Genomic DNA, 21,096 nt, shown 5'->3' with positions numbered 1-21,096 from the left:
CCCTCCAGGCTCTTCCACAAAGCCCTTGACAGATTAGGGAGTTAAATTTATCCGGTGCTCCTGTAAAGGGGAAAATATCTTTGAATGCAGGGACCATTCAGACAGGCATCCTGGGTTTGCAATTTAATCGCCTTTATCTAGAATTGATTTTGGAGTCAACATTATAATTTACTATCAGAAGAATTTCCTTTTATCAGTTTCCATCCAGGAAGAGAAGAATCTACAAAGGGAAAATCTAGGCAAAGCTCCATCCTTAGTGCCAACACCTAGTTGCAGGTCCTCCGTTTCTTTTCCCTGGACTATTGAATATTGAAACCTTTTCCTGTGCCTTCAATTCATCCTGCCACCATAGGCTTCCTAAAGTATAGTTCAGACAGCATCACAAAAAAAACTTTAAACACTTCCCATTGCCTCGGGAATAAAATTGACAAGTTGCTCTAACTCCAAGCTAAACAACCTTGTAGTTTTATACTACTCCCTGGTACACATGTCTTATGCTAGCTGACTCACCAAGTCATCAAATACAATTATTTCTTTTTTATTTATTTATTTATTTTATTTTATTTTGAGACAGAATCTGTCACCCAGGCTGGAGTGCAGTGGCACAATCTTGGCTCACTGCAACCTCTGCCCCCCGAGTAGCTGGGATTACAAGTGCCCGCCACCACACCTGACTAATTTTTGTATTTTTAGTAAAGACGAGATTTCACCATGTTGGCCAAGCTGGTCTCCAACTCCTGACCTGAGGGGATCTGCCCTCCTCGGCCTCCCAAAGTGCTGAGATCATGGGTGTGAGCCACCGCACCTGGCCAATTCTTTCTTTTTTCATCACCGTTACTCAGACTATTCCCTTATTCCGTCTGCCTGAAGTATGCTTTAAAATCCAATCCATTCGGCCCAGCACAGTGGCTCACACCTGTAATCCCAGCACTTTGTGAGGCCGAGGGAGGCGGATCACCTCAGGTCAGGAGTTGGAGACCAGCTTGGCCAACATGGTGAAATCTTGTCTTTACTAAAAATAAAAAAATGAGGCCGGGCGTGGTGGCTCATGCCCGTAATCCCAGCACTTTGGGAGGCCGAGGCAGGTGGGACACGAGGTCAGGAGATCGAGACCATCCTTAGCCAACATGGTGAGACCCCATCTCTACTAAAAATACAAAAAAAATAGCTGGGTGTGGTGGCGCACGCCTGTAATCCCAGCTACTCAGGAGGCTGAGGCAGGAGAATCGCTTGAACCCAGGAGCCAGAGGTTGCAGTGAGCCCAGATTGTGCCACTGCACTCCAGGCTGGGCGACAAGAGTGAAACTCTGTCTCAAAAACATAAGTAAACAAATAAGTAAATAAAGTTAATAAGAAAAGGAAGATTACCCTTTTTTTTACCTTTTTTTTTTCTTTGAAACAGAGTCTCGCTCTGTCACCCAGGCTGGAGTACAGTGGTGCAATCTTGGCTCACTGCAACCTCCACCTTCGGGTTCAAGCCATTCTCCTGCCTCAGCCTCCTGAGTAGCTGAGACAATGCCCAGCTAATTTTTTGTATTTTAATAGAGACAGGGTTTCACTGTGTTGCTCAGGCTGGTCTCAAACTCCTGAGCTCAGGCAATCCACCCACCTCGGCCTCCCAAAGTGCTAGGACTATAGGCATGAGCCACCGTGCCCTGCCACAATTTTTATTTCGCTTGCTTTAGAAAATGAACAAGAGAGGGGATTGGACCGTTGATCACAATGTCATTCCCATTCTGGATCATGCTAGAGTTGGTTCATCCTGCATCACATCGTGTAACATGTAGCCTTTTTCTTATCCCACTTCACCTTCACCCCAAACCACATCCTCATTCTGCACCTGAAAGTCCATTGACTGGGCCGGGCACAGTGGCTCACGCCTGTAATCCCAACACTTTGGGAGGCCGAGGCGGGCGGATCAACTGAGGTCAGGGGTTTGAGACCAACCTGACCAACGTGGCGAAACCCCGTCTCTACTAAAATACAAAAATTAACCAGGCGTGGTGGTGGGCACCTGTAATCCCAGCTACTCTGGAAGCTGAGACAGGAGAATGCCTTGAACCTGGGAGGCAGAGGTTGCAGTGATCCGAGATCGCACCACTCCACTTCAGCCTGGGCACAGAGCGAGACTCCATCTCAAAACAAAAAAAGGAAAGTCCATTGACTGAACGTATTTGGAAACTATATTCTCTTCTGAGGTATAGTTGCTTGTATTCTGCAATCTCTATTCTAATATCATTCTATGCATCAGGATGAGAAAAGAAAAATAGCTTAAAGCAGTCTGAACTATGTGAGGTATGCAAAATTATCAGGCCCAGGGAGACATGAGTATGGGACTTCAGTCATAAATCCCCGACCCATGCCTGGGGGCAATGGTTTAAAGGCATTTGGTCCCTGACTAGCTGCCTCACCCATTATCTTCATGTTCGTGGAATCTGTGACACAAAGAACAACGTACAGCCAATCAAATACCTTATGCTGTGTTAATGTAAGTGATTGGCAAACAGTTTAGGAACTGCCTCTTCTATTTATTTATTTATTTTCGGTGGGGTGGTGGTGGTCTCAAGTTGCCCATGCTGATCTTAAATTCCTGGCCTCAAGCTATCCTCCTGCCTGGGCCTCCCAAAGTGCTAAGATTACAGGCATGAGCCACCACACCTGGCCTCTTTTTTCCTTTAAAAACACACTTGTTGGCCAGGCCTGTAATCTCAGCACTTTGGGAGGCGGATCACAACATCAGGAGTTCAAGACCAGCCTCGCCAAGATGGCGAAATGCTGACTCTATTACAAATACAAAAAATTAGCCGGACATGGTGGTGGGCGCCTGTAATCTCAGCTACTCGGGAGGCTGAGGTGGGAGAATCACTTGAATCAGGAGGCAGAGGTTGCAGTGAGCCAAGATCGCGCCACTGCACTCCAGCCTGGGCAACAAGAGTGAAACGCCATCTCAAAAAAAAAAAAAAAAAAAAAAAAAAAAACCCACACACGTTTGTAACTGCTATTAATCTGATAATCTGAGCCTATTGTCCAGGGCAACTTGAATCTATGCTCCTGGATTGCTGTCCTCAAAATTGGTCCAAGTAAACTCTCTACTTAAATTTGTGCCAGTTTTTTCCTTTATGTTAACAAGTATAATGGGGACAGTAATCATTCCATGGGAAAAAAGTTCCCGGACCAAGCAAGGTAGCTCCTGCCTGTAGTTCCAGCACTTCGGGAGGCTGAGGCAGATGGATTGCTTGAGCCCAGGAGTTCGAGACCAGGATGGGCAACATAGCAAAACCCTGTCTCTATAAAAAATACAAAAATTTGCTGAGCGCAGTGGCTCATGCCTGCAATCCCAGCACTTTTGTTACAGGAAAGGGGTCCTGATCCAGATCCCAAGAGAGGGTTCTTGGATCTCGCACAAGAAAGAATTCAGGGCAACTCCATAGAGTAAGGTGAAAACAAGCTTATTAGGAAAGTGTTGGAATAAAAGGATGGTGACTCCATAGACATAACCATTTTTATGGTTATTTGTTGATGATATGCTAAACAAGGGGTGGATTATTCATGCCTCCCCTTTTTACACCATACAGCGTAACTTCCTGATGTTGCCATGGCATTTGTAAACTGTGATGACGCTGGTGGGAGTGCAGCAGCGAGGACGACCAGAGGTCACTCTCATCGCCATCTTGGTTTTGGTGGGTTTTGGCCAGCTCCTCTACTGCAACCTGTTTTATCAGCAAGGTCTTTATGATCTGTATCTTGTGCCAACCTCCTATCTCATCCTGTGACTTAGAATGCCTTAACCTTCTGGGAATACAGCCCAGTAGTTCTCAGCCTCATTTTACCCAGCTCCTCTTCAAGGTGGAGTTGCTCTGGTTCACACACCCCTGACACTTGGAGACCAAAGCGAGCAGATCACCTGAGGTTGGGAGTTTGAGACCAGCCTGGGCAACATGGTGAAACCCCATCTCTACCAAAAACACAAAAATTAGCTGAATGTGGTGGCACATGTCTGTAATCCTAGCTACTCTGGAGACTGAGGCACAAGAATCTCTTGAACCCGGGAGGCGGAGGTTGCGGTGAGCTGAGATCGCACCACTGCACTCCAGGGCAAAAGAGTGAGACTGTCTCAAAAAAACAAATAGGCCGGTCGCAGTGGCTCACGCCTGTAATCCCAACACTTTGGGAGGCTGAGGCAAGCAGATCACCTGAGGTCAGTAGTTTGAGACCAGCCTGGCCAACATGGCAAAACCCTGTCTCTCCTAAAAATACAAAAATTAGCCAGGCGTGGTGGCAAGCACCTGTAGTCCCAGCTACTTGGGGAAGCTGAGGCAGGAGAATCGCTTGAACCTGGGAGGTGGAGGTTGCAGCGAGCCAAGATCACGCCACTGCACTCCAGCCTGGGCAACAAGAGTGAGACTCCATCTCAAACAACAACAACAACAAACAAACAAAAAATTAGCTGGGAGCAGTGTGTGCGTCTGTAGTCCCAGCTACTGTACTCCCAGCTGGGAGCAGTGTGTGCGTCTGTAGTCCCGCCATGCTGAGGTGGGAGGATCACCTGAGCCAAGGAGATTGAGGCTGAAGTGAGCCGAGATCGCGCCACTGCACTCCAGCCTGGGCCACAGAGCGAGACTCTGTCTCAAAAAGAAAAAAAAGAAAGAAAGAAAAACCTCCCAAACAGGCTTCTAGGTGAGGAGGACAGGGACAGGTACCCCCACTGCACTACAGCACAGGAGAAGGAGGTGGTGGAGGGAGAATAAATGAAAAACATGCTCAAGATTAGAAGAAGCTGGTCTGATGGTACTGGGTTATCAGAACTTATTAACATTAGTGTCATGTCAAAGAAAAGAGTCAAACTCTGTAAAATATTTGAAGAGATTTATTCTGAGCCAAATATGAGTGACCAATGGCCCGTGACACAACTCTCAAGAGATCCTGAGAACAAGTGCCGAAGGTGAACAAGCTACAATTTGGCTTTATACATTTTTTTTTCAGACAGAATTTCACTCTTGTTGCCCAGGCTGGAGTGCAATGGCGCGATCTCGGCTCACTGCAACCTCCGCCTCCCGGGTTCAAGAGATTCTACTGCCTCAGCCTTCCAAGTAGCTGGGATTATGGGCACCCACCACAATGCTTGGCTAATTTTTTGCATTTTTAGTAGAGACAGGGTTTCACCATGTTGGCTAGGCTGATCTTGAACTCCTGACCTCAGGTGATCCACCTGCCTTGGCCTCCCAAAGTGCTGGGATGACAGGCGTGAGCCACTGCACCGGCTTGCTTTATATATAAATTTTAAGAAAACATAAGACATCAATCAATATATGTAAGATGTACATTGGTTCAGTCTAGAAAGGCAGGACAACTGGAAGCGAAGAAGCAGGCAAGAGAATTAGGGTTAGAGTTAGGGTTCCAGGTCATACGTGGATTCAAAGATTTTCCAATTGACAATTGCTTGAAAGAGTTATTATCTAAAGACCTGGAATCAATAGAAAGGAATGTCTGGGTTACAATAAGGGGTTGCAGAGACCAAGGGTTTTTTGTTTTTGTTTTTTTGTTGTTTTTTTGACAGAGTTTTGCTCTTGTTGCCCAGGCTGGAGTGCAGTGGCGCAATCTCGGCTCACCACAACCTCCACCTCCCGGGTTCAAGCGATTCTCCTGCCTCAGCCTCCCAAGTAGCTGGGATTACAGGCACCCGCCTCCACACCCGGCTAATTTTTTGTATTTTTGGTAGAGACAGGGTTTCGCCACGTTGGGCAGGCTGGTCTCAAACTCCTGACCTCAGGTGAATCCGCCTGCCTTGGCCTCCCAAAGTGTTGGGATTACAGGAGTGAGCCACCGTGCCCGGCAAGAGACCAAGGTTTTATCATGTAGATGAAGCGTTCAGGTAGCAGGCCTCAGAGAGAATTGATTGTAAATATTTTTTCTTCTTATCTTTTCTCTTTTTATTTTTTGAGACAGGATGCACTGCATTTCCCAGACTGGAGTGCAGTCACGTGATCATGGCTCACTGCAACCTCAACCTTCCCAGGCTCAGGTGATCCTCCCACCTCCGCCTCCCAAGTAGCTGGAACTACATATGCACACCACCAAACTGGGCTAACTTTTGTATTTTTTGTGTAGATGGGGTTTCACCACATTGCCCAGGCTGGTCTCAACCTTCTGGCCTCAAATGATCTGCCCGCCTCAGCCTCCCAAAGTGCTGAAATTACAGGCATGAGCCACCAGGCCTGTAAATGTTTCTTATCAGATTTAAAGAGTGTGTTCTATCAATAATTCTAAAAGGGAGGAGGGTATGTTGAGGCATGTCCGGCTCCCCCTTCCCATCACAGCCTGAACTAGTTCTTCAGGTTCACTTTGGAAAGCCCTTGGCCTAGAGGAGGGGTCCACTCAGATGGCTGGCAGGCTTAGAATTTTATTTTTGGTTTATAGTCACTAAAGTTGGTATACAGGCGCCCACTACTAAATTCCACTGGCTTCAAAAATAAATAAATAAAAGATTAGAAGAAAAATATCCTCCAGATTTGGGAGATGTCCACAAGATTAGTTGACTCTGAGTTACAGGAGCTGGAAGCACTTGGGAAGTCAAGACTGGCTCTTCTCTTTGCTCTGTAAAATGCCCGGAAGTTCATGTAAGTGCCGTGCAGCCACCAAGGTGACAAGCATGAACCAGCCTCTGCCTGAAGTTACCCACTACCCAGAAGAAGGACTTTTCAATTCCAGATCTTGTGGCTTTTTTTTTTTTTTTGAGATGGAGTCTTGCTCTGCTGCCCAGGCTGAAGTGCAGTAGCGCAATCTCTGTTTACTGCAACCTCCTCCTCCTGGGTTCAAGCGATTCTGCTGCCTCAGCCTCCCCAGTAGCTGGGATTACAGGCACGTGCCACCATGCCCAGCTAATTTTTGTATTTTTTAGTAGAGACAGGGTTTAATAATGTTGGCCAGGCTGGTCTCGAACTCCTGACCTCATGATCTGCCTGCCTCAGCCTCCCAAAGTGCTGGGATTACAGACGTGAGTCACCGCGCCCAGCCTCTTGTGGCTATTTCTACAGATCTGCTCCTGACAATAGGCAATGGACCAAAAATATTGAGGGTGACAGAGATGAAGAGAAGTACCTAAAGAAAGAAGGCCGGGCACAGTGGCTCACGCCTGTAATCCCAGCACTTTGGGAGGCTGAGGCGGGTGGATCATGAGATCAGGAGTTCAAGACCAGCCTGGCCAAGATGGTGAACCCCCATCTCTACTAAAAATACAAAAATTAGCCAGGCGTGGTGGTGGGCATCTGTATTCCCAGCTACTTGGGAGGCTGAGGCAGAGAATTGCTTGAACCTGGGAGGTGGAGGTTGCAGTGAGCCGAGATCACGTCACTGTACTCCAGCCTGGGCAACAAGAGCGAGACTCTGTCTGAAGAAAAAAAAAAAAAAAAGATAGGCTGGTGCAGTGGCTCACGCCTGTAATCCAAGAACCTTGGGAGGCCGAGGCAGGCGGATCGCTTGAGGCCAGGAGTTTGAGACCCTGCTGGACAACATGGTAAAACCCCATCTCTACAAAAAATACAAAAATTGGCCAGGTGTGGTGGCATGCACCTGTAGTCCCAGCTACTCAGGAAGTTGAGGTGGGAAGATCACCAGAGCCCAGGGAGACTGAGGCTGTAGTGAGCGGTGATCATGCCACTGCACTCCAGCCTAGGTGACAGAGAGAGACACGGAAAAAAAAAAAAAAAAAGAAACCTAAAGAAAAGAAAGGGTCTGCAGGTCCCCTAATCCAAAAGGAGAAAAGTCCTGAAGTTTTTGCTATTTTCACTCTAACCAGTATGGTGCCCAGAGATCCAAGTGGCAGATAAATGGCAAGCCTCAAGGATAGCACAGAGCTGGAGGGAAAGTGAGGGCTGCCTGACAAGGGAGGGCCACCCATCATACTCTCTCCCCAATGTTAATTCTTCCAGCCACTCCTGGCTCAAACAGGACACTAAGAAGTATCCCCAAAGGGAGTCACCCCCACTGTTGCCCAGTAAATAATTTAAAAGCAAAAATGTAGGAAACTCAGGAGAAGGTCAAACAAGTCCACTAGAGGGAGCCCCAACCAACTCTATGCTACAGGGAGCCTCACAAAGCAATGTCTCAACACCTGTCTGAAAATCAACCACACGAGGGAATGGGGAAATGTAGCAATAGATTAAGTCACTAGGAGAGAAGATAGCCATGTAAACACGCAGCTAAAACACAGGCTTTTCAAGAGCTGCAAAATCAAACAATTAAAGATCAGGAAACTGATGCTGAGCAAAGTCAAATGGCTCGCCTCAGTTTACATATCCACAGTTGGGACTCAAACTCACATGTCTTGTCTCTAACCTGAGCTCTTTCCTCCACACTTGCATCCCTCTAGGTCAGTACCCTAGAGTCCATGGGTCCACTATTCCTCTGCGTCTCATTTCTCTGAAGTGGGAAACTCCTTGGACTACCTATTCCTGCACTTATTACCCTCATTCTACAGTGTACTGAAGAGGATCTTCGGTGGTCTGGGAGTTTTGTTTGTTTGAGACAGGGTCTCCCTCTGTCATCCAGGCTGGAGTGCAGTGGTGCAATCATAGCTCACTGCTGCCTCAACCTCCCAGGCTCAAGTGATTCTCCTGCTTCAGCCTCCCAAGTAGTTGAGACTACAGGTGTGCACCACCACACCAGGCTAATTTTTTAATTTTTTTGTAGAAATGAGGTCTCACTGTGTTGTCCAGGCTGGTCTCGAACTCCTGGCCTCAAGTAATCCTCCTGCCTCAGCTTCTCAAAATGCTGGGATTATAGGCATGAGCCACCGCCCCAGCTTAGATCTTCAGTTTTAAGCCTACTAATGTCATTTTGCTGGTGGGACCTCGGGATGTCAGTTGTCCAACATGGCTACTGTCAGTCCTTTTCCTCTGTATCAGCACCACATATTATCTCAGATGTGTACATCTGAATTTGGAAGTCTCCAAATTGCAGGCCATGTCTACATGGCAATGAATCATAACTAATCGACCTCCAAAGCCCTTTCTTTTCTAACTATACTTAGGATTTTGGGATAAGGAAAGAACTGGCCCTTTGAGACCTTGATATTTTAAACTTTGTGAACTGATTTAGCCCATTCCACCTTCCTGTGAACTCCATGTTTCCCAGTTGCCTGGACAACATACAGCCTCCCGAAACCCAACCTCCCAGCCCTCAGTCCTGCCCTCAAGAGAAATTTGCCACCAAGGATTGGCTCCCAGGACCCAGGCCCCGCCTCAGGCTCCTCGCTAGTTGGGCCTTCTCTCTGCCACTCCCCACGAGTGGGTCACTCCACGGGGAGCCCCAACGCTGGCAGGAGAGGATCCTACAGGTAGGAAGTGAGGGTTGAGGATGATGGGAAGAGGGAGGGGAGCAGGTACAGGGATTTCGTTTCTCTAAAAGAGAGTTGCAAGGAATGACTTCTGTACAGAGTCAGCCTGGTTGAGAGAAAAAACTCCATCCTCCCCACTGACCCCAACCCTGTCTGAGGTTCCAAAGAGACTGTGAACTGACTTTTCTGAAGGATATGAGAGACAGATTTGGACTCAGGAGAGTCTCCTGGTTCAGTCTAAAGCTCAGGAAAGCATCCCTGTGTCCAGACCTAAACATAAGGTCCCCTCCTTCTCCCAGGACAGCAAGGAGATGCCACCTAAAAACAAAGAAAAAGGGAAGAAATCTGGGGCACAGAAGAAGAAAAAGAACTGGGGTGAGTCATGGTGGGTGGAGGTGCCCCCTGCTTCTCCATGTTCTGCCATGAAGACCACGCAGAGCTCCTCCAGAGAGAATTCAGCCTTCTGCAGGACAGGATGGAGCTCTCTTGACATACCTCTTTCATGTCCTCACAGCCAGATCCAGGGAGCTGAGGAAGTGGGGAAATGGTCACCCACGCTCTCCTTTAAGCCCCATCTAGCTCTGTGCCTTCCTAATATATTTGTCATGTGTATTTTGCATATCTGTTATGTGCTGGTCAGTGAGGACACGGTGCTGTCTTCAGTAGACTCTGCCACTGTGGATACCTCACTTAGTGGTCCTCAGGTCTGCTGTGGCAAAAGTGCAGGGTGTGGGGTGAGGATGCGAGCAGAGTGAGGAATGCTGAGATCATGAAGAGCTGAGGCTCTGCCACTTGCCACGGCAGGTGCAGATGTGGAGGCCGAGTCCAGGCACAGGCTGGTGGTGCTGGAGAAGGAGCTGCTCCGAGACCAGTTGGGTAAGGAGGGTAGAAGCTGGCATGGGTGGGCAACAGGGGAAGTGAAATGGGGCATTTCTGTATCCTGGGGGATTGGAGAGTTGGAGGTATGGTGGGGGGTTAAGTTGACCCTAACCATCCCCTAGTGGAAAAAGATGATGAGGGAGGGGTGGGCAGTGAGAGTTGATAAGGAAGGTGTTTTTTTGTTTGTTTGTTTTGGTTTGGTTTTTTTTGACAGAATTTTGCTCTATTGCCCAGGCTGGAGTGCAGTGGTATGGTCATAGTCCACTGTAATCTCTAACTCCTGGGCCCCAACAATCTTCCCGCCTCAGCCTCCCGAGTAGCTGGTATTACAGGTGCACACCACCATGCCTGGCTACTTTATTTATTTATTTTCTTTTTTTTTTTTTTTTTTTTTTTTTTGAGACAGAGTCTTGTGCTCTGTCGCCCAGGCTGGAGTGCAGTGGTGCGATCTCGGCTCACTGCAACCTCTGCCTCCCAGGTTCAAGCGATTCTCCTGCCTCAGCCTCCCGAGTAGCTGGGATTACAGGCACGCGGCCACCACACCTGGCTAATTTTTGTATTCTTAGTAGAGACGGGTTTTCACCATGTTGGCCAGGCTGGTCTTGAACTCTTGACCTTGTGTGCCACCAGCCTTGGCCTCCCAAAGTGCTGGGATTACAGGCGTGAGCCACCGCGCCTGGCCCTATTTATTTTATAGAGACAAGGTCTCACTCTGTTGCCCAGGCAGGTCTCAAACTCCTGGCCTCAAGCAATTCTCCCACCTAAGCCTCCCAAAATATTGGGATTACAGGCATGAGCCACCATGCCAGGCTATCCGAAAAGCTATTTTTTACAGCCAGAACATAGAGGGAGTTTTTACTTCTTAATAATGAGGAGCCTGTGAGACTCTAGGGATAAAAAACAAAAACAACAAAACCCAGAGAGAGAGTAAGAGGCTGGACACCCCACCACCAGATTTCTAGAGGTGGGCAAAGTCCATCAAGTTCATGGGGGCTGATTTAGTGGGACCCAGCCAGTCCTGACGGCGGCTCTGGGACTGCTCACAGCTCTACGGAGGGATGAAGCCCGTCGAGCCAAGGCTTCCGAAGACCAGCTGAGGCAGAGGCTGCAAGGGGTGGAGGCTGAGCTGGAAGGGGCCCGAAGTGAAGGGAAGGCCATATATGCAGGTGTGTGGTTGGTTAAGCAGGTGGGCAGGAGACAGGGGCTTGGAGGAGAACAACCAACAGGGTCAGTTGATGCAAGGAAGGGAAACAAGGAGGGCTTCCAACTGCCAGGCCTGGTCTTGGTCTTTCCCGAAGAGTACAAATCAGGAAGGATCCTGCAGGAACCAAAGGCAGGTAGGTTCCTGGGATCCCAGGCAGGGGCCTTCCAGGATGCCTGGTGCCATGTGCTTGATGCTGTGTAGGATACACATGCAGTCATAGCCATCATCTCAATCAGCCCATGGGAGGGGAGAAGGGCTAGCATCCCCATCCAAAGCTGGACTGGAGGAGGTAGGTCAGGCTTCCTGTCCCTTCCTCAGGTTTTCATGGTCTGCAGCTTCTCAGAATCACAAAAAGAACCAAGAAGGCCTTTGTGCTCCTGTTCCACTAGACCAAGTAGAGTCTTCCCCACCCACAACTTCATTTCCTTTCTCCATCCCTCCATCTCCAACCTGGGTCCCTGGTGGCCCACTGCCCCCACCCCAGAGATGAGTCGCCAGTGCCATGCCCTGCAGGAGGATATGCAAACCCGCAGCAAGCAGCTGGAGGAAGAAGTCAAAGGCCTTCGGGGGCAGCTAGGTAGGTTTCCCCACCCTCCAAGCCCCTTCTCTCCAAGCGTTGCAGCAAGGGCCAGCATGAAGGGGTAGACTTCAAAGTCTCTGCTCCAGAAAGCTGCCGTCTGGGCTCTTGGATCACTTTCCCCACTTTCACTGACCCTCCACCACTGAGGACTGCAGCAGAGGGTTCGGGATACCAAAAATCTCTGCTGTAAGTAAAGAGGAGGCTCCAGGCGTGGTGGCTCAGGCCTGTAATCCCAGCACTTTGGGAGGCCAAGGCGGGTGGATCACCTGAGGTCAGGAGTTCAGGAACAGCCTGGCCAAATGGCAAAACCCCGTCTCTACTAAAAATATAAAAATTAGCCGGATGTGGTGGCGCACACCTGTAATCCCAGCTACTCGGGAGGCTGAGGCAGGAGAATCGCTTGAACCCAGGAGGCAGAGGTTGCAGTGAGCCGAGATCGCACCATTGCACTCCAGCCTGGGCGACAGAGCAAGACTCTGTCTCAAAAAAATAAATAAAAATAAAAAAGAAGATGTAGGCCTCACACCCCATTTCCTCCTCTCAAGTCCAGCCCTAACTCCTCACCACTGCCATGTCTCTTGTGAGCAAAACATATTCCCTTTTAGTTTAGCTGATTTCTACAATGAAACTAAGGGAAAATGTTTGACTTATTTACTTCTGTATCTTCAAGACCTAGCATCTGGTAGATCCTAAATAACTGTTCACCAAATAAATGAATAAACACTCCTAATAAGCAAAAATATTTTTAAAAACCAGGAAGCCTTTGCTTCTCTTCTCTTGTCTCTTGCTTACAAAATAATGTTGAAATATCTCAGCATGATACATGAGCTCTTTCACAATTTTGGTCTCAAAGTTTTCATACCTTAAAAATGCTTTCAACCGGGTGCGGTGGCTCACCCCTGTAATCCCAGCACTTTGGGAGGCCAAGGCGAGAGAACTGCTTGAGGCCAGGAGTTTGAGACCAGCCTGGCCAATATGGTGAAATGCCATCTCTAATAAAATTACAAAAATTAGCTGAGCATGGTGGCGTGTGCCTGTAATCTCAGCTACTTGGGAGGCTGAGTCAGGAAAATCACTTGAACCCAGGAGGCAGAGGCTGCAGTGAGCCGAGATTGCACCACTGCACTCCAACCTCAGCAACAGAGTAAGATTCCAACTAAAAAAAAAAAAAAAAAAAAAAAGGCCTTCGGTTTAGCTATAGATGGCCAGGAGCTGCTTATCTGCCATTCAGACTCTGGGTTCCTTTCCTAATCTTTGCTTTACCTCAAATTCCAAGTCAATCAATGACTCAATTGTTTTTGTTTTTGCTGTTGTTGTTTTGGGGATTTTTTTGTTTTTTGTTTTTTGTTTTGAGACGGAGTTTCACTCTGGTCGCTCATTCTGGAGTGCAATGGCACAATCTCGGCTCACTGCAACCTCCATCTCCCACGTTCAAGCAATTCTCCTGCCTCAGCCTCCCGAGTAGCTGGGATTACAGGTGTGCACCACCATGCCCGGCTAATTTTTGTATTTTTAGTAGAGATGGAGATTCACCATGTTGGCCGGGCTCGTTTCAGACTCCTGACCTCAGGTAATCCGCCCTCCTCGGCCTCCCAAAGTGCTAGGATTACAGGCGTGAGCCACCGCACCCGGCCAATGAATCAATGTTTACTGAGCACCTCCTGTATACTAGCTAGGTGTTTTGTCATCCATTTATCATGTTTAAAGGTCACAGCATGCCCCTGAGGGATGTGTCATTCTCTCTTTAAAGATGAAGACACCAGCCAGCCACGGTGGCTCACGCTTGTAATCCCACCACTTTGGGAGGCCAAGGCGGGCGGATCACAAGGTCAAGAGATAGGGACCATCCTGGCCAACATGGTGAAACCCCATCTCTACTAAAAATTCGAAGATTAGCTGGGCATGGTGGCATGTGCCTGTAATCCCAGCTACTCGGGAGGCTGAGGCAGGAGAATTGCTTGAACCCAGGAGGCGGCAGTTGCAGTGAGCTGAGATCGCACCACTGCACTCCAGCCTGGCGACAGAGTGAGACTCCATCTAAAAAAAAAAAAAAAGATGAAGACACCGAGGCTCAGAAAGAGACATGCATGTGGTCACCTAGGTAGTAATCCGACTTTGGAGCCTTCTATCTCAAGCCCACCACTCTCTGCTATACCTCAGTGGAGCTTCAGCTTTTATAGGGACTGCGGGAAAGTTGGTGATGTTGGGGGAGTCTGGAATGAGCCCATTTGAGGTCTCCTTTCCAGATACCTTTGGAGAGACTGGTCAAGGATAGAGTGTCACCATCCTGCTCTCTTTCATCCTGCCTGCCCCCAGAGGCATGCCAAAGGGAGGCTGCAGCTGCCCGGGAAGAGGCTGAACGAGCTCTCGGAGAGCGGGACCAGGCCCTGGCTCAGCTTCGGGCCCACATGGCAGACATGGAGGCGAAGTATGAGGAAATCTTACACGTAAGCACCACCCCCTGGATCCCAGCCATCCCAGTACCCAGGACTCCCCCGTGCCCACAAACCCCAGCTCGTATGATGACTGACAACCCAGGGTTAAGGAGAAGGAGCATCTCCAAGGGAGCCCTGCTCTATCCTGAGGGCAGACAGAGGGGATATGACCATGTCTACTGGGCAAGGAAAGCTTATGAACCAACCTGGGACAGCACTCACTCCTTCCCTCTCTCTCTTTCTGGGGTCTGAAATATTGATGTCTGCAGGACAGTCTGGACAGGCTCTTGGCCAAGCTGAGAGCCATCAAGCCGCAGTGGGATGGGGCAGCACTGAGACTTCACGCCAGGCACAAGGAGCAGCTACGCCAGTTTGGACTCACCCCCCCTGGATCTTTGAGGCCACCAGCCCCTAGTCTCTAGTGTTCTCTGAGGCCCCAGCAATAAAGTGTCTTGATGTAGAACTCAATAGAGCTGTGAGCTCCGGCCGTTTGGCAGAGAGAAGTGGATCTTATTTTTATTTTTATTTAGTTTTCTTCTTTTTTTGTTTTTTTTTGTTGTTGTTGATTTTAGGAGTGGCTGTCATACAGACATCTCAGTTCTGGGTTGACCCATTATCCCTGAGATTCAGTGATTGATAGGAAAGAAATTTGACCAGGTCTCAACCTCTCTCCTGCAGGAGCCACATCCCACCCCTTGAGCCTGAGGCCCTTTTGGTCCCTTCACACCACTGCCCCTTACCCCCACCAACACAAACACAGGCAGTCAGATTTATGGGGAACGGCCATTTCTATAACAAATGCAACGGTGACCAAGCACCACCCTCCCGCAATGCTAAGGCACCCACAGAGGGCAGGCATAGCTGGTCTCCAAATTTTTGCATTACACTCAAGGGTCCTGGAGTCATATCTAGAAAAGGTCCAGATGGCTTCAATCCTAGCCAGACCCACAGCCACACCTTCATCCTTGGGACACAGCTCCCCAAAACTCCCATATGACATCCTCTGGAGCCTCAGACTCCTTCAGGGACCTGTCTGAGGCCTCCAACCACACCCTCTGCTGGCAGGTGGGCCTGCAGGAAGGGAGGGAGCACCTGGGCCAGCCTGTGATCGGTGGTGTCTGAGTCCCTCTGGTCTGGCTTAGAGAGAGCATCCTGCCTTCACCACCTCGGGCTGGAGAGTGAAGATACAGTAGCCCCTGAGTATGTCTGTACCAAGCAGGGGTGCTCTACAGCAGATCCGAGGCCAGAGCCCAGTCCTATACAGAGAGAGGAGGTAGAAGGTCATTCCAGGTGGGACCCAGAAGAGTTCCTTTTTCTTGCCCCGCCCTGCACTGGAATGCCCAGGAATGGGGTTTATTTCACGAGTCCTTCTGTCCCCACCTACCACGACCTGAAGTCCCAACCTGCATACCCCACACGGCTTCACCTTGTACCTCGCCCACTCTGCCCTTCTTTCTCACTCCTCCCTGCCCTTCTGTAGCTACTCACAGTCCCATCTGTTTCTTCTTCCTCACCTCTGCAGCCCCAGGGGGAATCCAGGCTTCCAAGCCCCGCAGAGACCTGGCTGCCAGCTTCAGGCAGAGGGGTGGCTCAGCCTCAGGCAGCTGCTGAAGCCTCTCCAGGTCATTCCGTCCCCCAACAGGATACCCGTTCACTTCCAGAATCACATCTCCCACTTGCAGCCCAGCCCGGGCAGCTGAGCCTCCTGGAGTCACCTGGTGTTGTGGGGGCATGCAGAACAGGGGACACCGGGGGAAAGTTTGCTGGCTTTAGGCTCTGGGAGGGAAGCAGAGGAAGATCGATCAGGCAGCAAAGGATCGAAGGGATTCAAGATCCATGGGGCATCAGTCACCTGGGAGATGAAGAGACGAGGCCCACTGGCCACACAACTGAGTCGGAAGCCATAGCTGCCACCAGGCCCAGGGTACAGGAAGCACTGTCGGGAGCCAAGAGGGACAGAAGGCACGCTTGTGTCTTCAAGTGAAGGGTCCTCTGTCTCAACCAGTGAGGCTGAGCTGCTGCCCTGGGGCGAGGCGGGAGCCTCTGTGTTCTCCAAGAAGAGGAGTGGGGATAGGCGAACCTGGCAGGTGGCAGGTAGAGCAAATCTGTTGGACCCAAGCCCTGCCCCACTCCTGCCCCAACCCTAGCCCCTGCCCCTCAGCACGCACCATGCTGAAGAAGCGGTCCGCCTCAGGGTCGACGACAGTGAGGGAGACACAGGAGCCCTGCGCCTGGATCCTGGACACCGTCTCCTCATGGCCCAGCCCCTCCACGCTCTCCCCAGCCACAGCCACCAGCCGGTCCCCAGCCTGCATCCCAGCCTTCTTGGCTGGCAGTCCCGGGTCCACCTCCCACAGGAACTGTCCTGGGGCATAGACATCCTCACTGCTCCTCTCCAGCTATCCTAGGCCACTGTGTACACACCAGGGGACTGACCCCAGAGTGAACGGGAAGAGGCAGCCCAGGGCCAGAGCTCAGACAGGGACACCTCTTCGGTGCACTGAAAGGTGTATATATGCTTGTGTGCCCACCCCAAGGCCCACCTTCCCCCACCGCCCCCAGGGCTCCCACTCACCAGGGCGACCGTCAAGGCCCTTTTCCTCCCGGAGCAGGAACCCAAAACCCTGGGGCCCTTTCTCCAGGTGCAGGCAGCGGGGCTTGGTGGGCAGTGCCCAGCCCTCTGCCAGGGGTGCAGCCAGGGGCAATCCCAGCTGGCGACACTGTTCTTCCACCTCTGGCCCTGCCACCAGCAAGGTCACCTGCTGTCCACTCTGCCAAAGCTGTGGGGACCCAGCAGGGCATCAGTATAACACCTGGGCAGGGAGAGAAGAGGTATGCTCCCCCCACAGCCCCTCCTCCCAGGCACTAAGTGGAGCCTGGCACAAACTGTAGAGGGGGAGGATGGTGATAAAGGTAGGAGACCAGATAAGGAGGTTAGGCGCATGGGGAAGGAGGCGTCTTCCCGAGGTGGGGCCCAGGCCCGGATTGGGGGAGGAGAGTGGGAGACAGGCAGTCACACCTTCCTGGTGAGTTGGTTGTGAGTGAACTTCTCCACGCTGACCCCATTCACTTCCAGCAGCCGGGCCCCGGGGGGCACCCCTGCCCGCTCAGCTGCTCCTCCAGTACTTAGCACCAACCAGAAAGGACCCTGATTGCCTAGAAATTAAAAAAAAAGCAAGGTCCAGTCTGTTTCCTGCCTGCCCTGAACAGGGGCTGAGATCCCTCATCCTTGCCGCCCCCTCGCACCCTCTGGGCTCACCATGGGTGACACTGAAGCCAAAACCACCCTCATCTTTCACTATGTGGCACAGCCGGGGCCGGACCCCTGGGCCTAGGGTGGGACAGAGGTGGGCATCTTCTCCCAGCTGAGCTCGGGCCACGTCATGTGCATGCCGTGCCAATACTGTCAGCAACACCCGAGGGCTGCTGGCCCGGATGCGGCGTACCACCTGGACAGAGGGCACGTGGGCGTGGGTTTGGTCTAGACCCTCTTGCCAACCCCCAGGACCTCCCTGGAATCCACATTTTTTTGCCAAGGGAATCGGCTTTTTTTCTTTTTCTTTTTCTTTTTTTTTTTTTGAGACGGAGTTTTGCTCTTGTCGCCCAGGTTGGAGTGCAATGGTGTGATCTCAGCTCACCGCAACCTCCGCCTCCCAGGTTCAAGTGATTCTCCTGCCTCAGCCCTCCCGAGTAGCTGGGATTACAGGCGCCTGCCACCACGCCCAGCTAATTTCTGTATTTTTAGTAGAGACAGGGTCTTGCCATGTTGGCCAGGCTGGTCTTGAACTCCTGACCTTGGGTGATCCACCCGCCTCGGCCTCTCAAAGTGCTGGGATTACAGGCGTGAGCCACTGCGCCCAGCGGGAATCGGCTTTCTAGATGCTTTCCCTACCCCTCTGACTTGGGCACTTCTAAATCCTGGGGTGTGGGGGAGTGAGGCTTGTGCCCTGCTGCCATACTGCCCAGGGGACTGAGCAACCCGCTTCTCTTTCTGAGGTGCTAGCATGCTCTCCTGGACCACAGCCTTACCACCGCATAGTCTTCATGTTCCACAACATCATTGTTCACCGCCAGGATCCTGTCTCCTTCCTGAAGACCCTGGCGCTGGGCAGAGGTGCCTGGGTCCACCCTGCACACCATATGCCCAGCCCTGCCCAGCTCCTGCTGCAGGTGGAAGCCAAAACTCTTGCCCTCCTCTTTGCTCAGTAAACAGAAGCGAGGCCGCTCCAGGCTCCAGGGATCTGGAGGGTGAGGTGGGCAGCAGAAAAGGGGGAGGAGAGGGCACAGCCCAAGTACAGGTTCGCCGTGTGCCTGGCAGACCCTGTGTCCTGATAGGGTGCTGGGCAGTTTCTGCCTGGTTGGGTGTTGGGTGGTGGGGTTGGTGGGCAGAGGGACTGGGACAGGAGAAAATGCCCGGTCCCTCCTATCTCTACTCCCAACCAAGGCTGTCATCAGAGGGAGACCGAGTGAGTGGTTACCAAGGAGATCGGAGGCCGTGTGGAGCCGTGGTGCCTCCAGGGAAAGGGAATGGTTGCCAGGGGGTGAGGGAGTTACCATAGGGGTCGTGGTCATCGGCCAGGGAGAGGACGGGATTATCAATGCCCAGCTTCGGGTTAAACTTAAACTTCCTGCAAGGAGGCAGGGGAAGCAGGTACAAGCTGGCAGCTGGACTTGGGTCCCAGGATCTCCTTTAGGTGCTAATGGCAGTGAAGCGCTTCCCTGCCTCCAATTCTTTCCTCCCCTTGCCCCAATCCTCGTGGCACTTACAGAGTTAACGAGTCTGTGTCCTGCAGATCTACTGGGCAAAGAAGTGGGTGAGAGGAGGAGAGTCACATTCTTCTCCCCAGATGTGCCTCTTCCATTGGCATAAACTAAAAGGACTCAGGGGAACCCCCAAACTCAGGGCATGCCCCTTCCTTTCTGCTCCAAAGGGGTCTTCTCTTCTCACTGCCATACACACAGGACTATTGTGCGGTCCCCTCCCTTTCTCTCCCCCCAAGTCTTTGGCACATAAATCTGAGCATATCAGTACAGGGTGTGGACCAGGAAGACAGACATATCAACTCATTACTTTTCTCCTGACTTGTTTACCTGCCTCAGGGCTCCAAGCCCCAAAATCAAATGTGCCCTGGTCCCAAAGCTTCAGCCTCCAAGTCGGCCCCCTGCCTGTCCCAAAGTCCCCTGCAGAGGATTTCTCCTGGCCTCCTACCTGCGGCTTTCTCCATAGCTGGATCAGCAACCCAGTGCTCGGGGTAGGGACAAGGTTCATCACAGCCACTGATCCTCCCACCCATCCCCTCCCAGGTCCCGCCTCCTTGAAGACGCTGTGGAAGCAGTGGGGTAATGGTTAACGGGAGTGAGAGTCTTTTTTTTTTTGAGACGGAGTTTAGCTCTTGTTGCCCAGGCTGGAGTGCAATGGCATGATCTTGGCTCATCACAACCTCTGCCTCCCAGGTTCAAGCAATTCTCCTGCCTCAGCCTCCCGAGTAGCTGGGATTACAGGCATGCACCACCACACCTGGCTAATTTTTTATTTTTAGTAGAGATGGGGTTTCTCCATATTAGTCAGGGTGGTCTCAAACTCCCCACCTCAGGTGATCTGCCCTCATCGGCCTCCCAAAGTGCTGGGATTACAGGCGTGAGCCACCGTGCCCCGCTGAGAGTCTTATCCTCTGGAAAACTATGTGGGTTCCTCCTGAATCTATCCCTGGGCCCCAACTTTTTCTGGAGACCCTGAATCTGACCCAGTTGCCCCTCTGTGCAGAGAAAGGCAGATTGCTGGTCACTAACTCCAAGCCTGGGGGGTAAGTGTGAAAAGGGTGATAATTCTATGGCCCATAGTATGGTTTGGCTGTGTCCCTACCCAAATCTCATCTTGAATTGCAGCTCCCATAACTCCCTCGTGTCATGGGAGGTACCCGGTGGGAGGTAATTAAATCACAGGGGCAGGTTTTCCTGTGCTGTTTTCATGATAGTGAATAAGTCTCATGAGATTTGATGGTTTTATAAAGGGGAGTTCCCCGGCACCCACTCTCTTGCCTGCTGCCATGTAAGATGTGACTTTGCTCCTCATTTGCCTTCTGCCACGATTGTGAGGCCTCCCCAGCTATGTGGAACTGTGAGTCAATTAAACATCTTTCGTTTATAATTTTTTTTTTGGACAGAGTTTCACTCTTGTTCTCCAGGCTGGAGTGCAGTGGCACTATCTCGGCTCACGGCAACCTCCACCTCCTGGGTACAAGCAATTCTCTTGCTTCAGCCTCTCGAGTAGCTGGGATTACAAGCATGTGCCACCACACCCAGCTAATTTTGTATTTTTAGTAGAGACGAGGTTTATCCATGTCGGTCAGGCTGGTCTCAAACTCCTGACCTCAGGTGATCCGCTCACCTCGGCCTCCCAAAGTGCTGGGATTACGGGCGTGAGTCACCATGCCCGGCCTCCTTTATAAATTACTTACCCTGTCTTGGGTATGTCTTTATTAGCAGCGTCAGATTGGACTAATACAGCCCAGCATGGCCAACCCCCATGCCAATATCTTGTTCATGGGCCCTTCCAGCCTCCACTGCCTCTGAACCTAGTGCCCAAGAACCACTTGCAATAGATCATGGTTGGTAATTTAACCAGAAAGACCAAGAACAGTGCCCTTTCTTGGAAGCACCAGGC

General features: G+C 50.9%; 2 protein-coding genes across 8 annotated transcripts; one reads left to right on the top strand and one right to left on the bottom strand.

The window, feature by feature from the left end:
- Positions 1-8,982: 8,982 nt before the first annotated feature.
- DRC12 (dynein regulatory complex subunit 12 homolog) lies at positions 8,983-14,934 on the top strand. 4 transcript variants are annotated; one of them, XM_001165543.7, is made up of 7 exons: positions 8,987-9,334; positions 9,634-9,709; positions 10,139-10,210; positions 11,260-11,379; positions 11,902-11,994; positions 14,314-14,444; positions 14,702-14,933. In XM_001165543.7, exons 1-7 carry the CDS (start codon positions 9,122-9,124, stop codon positions 14,852-14,854), a joined length of 858 nt encoding a protein of 285 aa, XP_001165543.4. In that variant the 5' UTR covers positions 8,987-9,121; the 3' UTR covers positions 14,855-14,933. The 4 variants fall into 4 exon arrangements, with proteins under 4 accessions (XP_009422594.3, XP_001165543.4, XP_009422595.3 ...); XM_009424320.5 differs by lacking the exon at positions 11,260-11,379 and having other exon boundaries at positions 8,997-9,334; positions 14,702-14,930; XM_016922144.3 differs by lacking the exon at positions 11,260-11,379 and having other exon boundaries at positions 9,256-9,334; positions 9,639-9,709; positions 14,702-14,930.
- Positions 14,910-21,036, bottom strand: NHERF4 (NHERF family PDZ scaffold protein 4). Of its 4 annotated transcripts, none has more exons than XM_522203.7 (11): positions 19,642-21,036; positions 19,200-19,227; positions 18,987-19,060; positions 18,462-18,673; positions 17,692-17,881; positions 17,452-17,588; positions 17,008-17,212; positions 16,601-16,797; positions 16,285-16,512; positions 15,947-16,147; positions 14,910-15,688 (listed from the first exon to the last, which is right to left on the bottom strand). In XM_522203.7, exons 1-11 carry the CDS (start codon positions 19,865-19,867, stop codon positions 15,659-15,661), a joined length of 1,728 nt encoding a protein of 575 aa, XP_522203.3. In that variant the 5' UTR covers positions 19,868-21,036; the 3' UTR covers positions 14,910-15,658. The 4 variants fall into 4 exon arrangements, with proteins under 4 accessions (XP_522203.3, XP_063640644.1, XP_009422590.1 ...); XM_063784574.1 differs by having other exon boundaries at positions 19,200-19,230; positions 19,642-19,696; XM_009424315.4 differs by having other exon boundaries at positions 18,462-19,060.
- Positions 21,037-21,096: the final 60 nt, after the last annotated feature.

This window comes from Pan troglodytes, chromosome 9 (assembly GCF_028858775.2).
Source record: "Pan troglodytes isolate AG18354 chromosome 9, NHGRI_mPanTro3-v2.0_pri, whole genome shotgun sequence".
Classification (NCBI taxonomy): domain Eukaryota; kingdom Metazoa; phylum Chordata; class Mammalia; order Primates; family Hominidae; genus Pan; species Pan troglodytes.
This window is presented reverse-complemented; position numbering and strand designations above follow the sequence as displayed.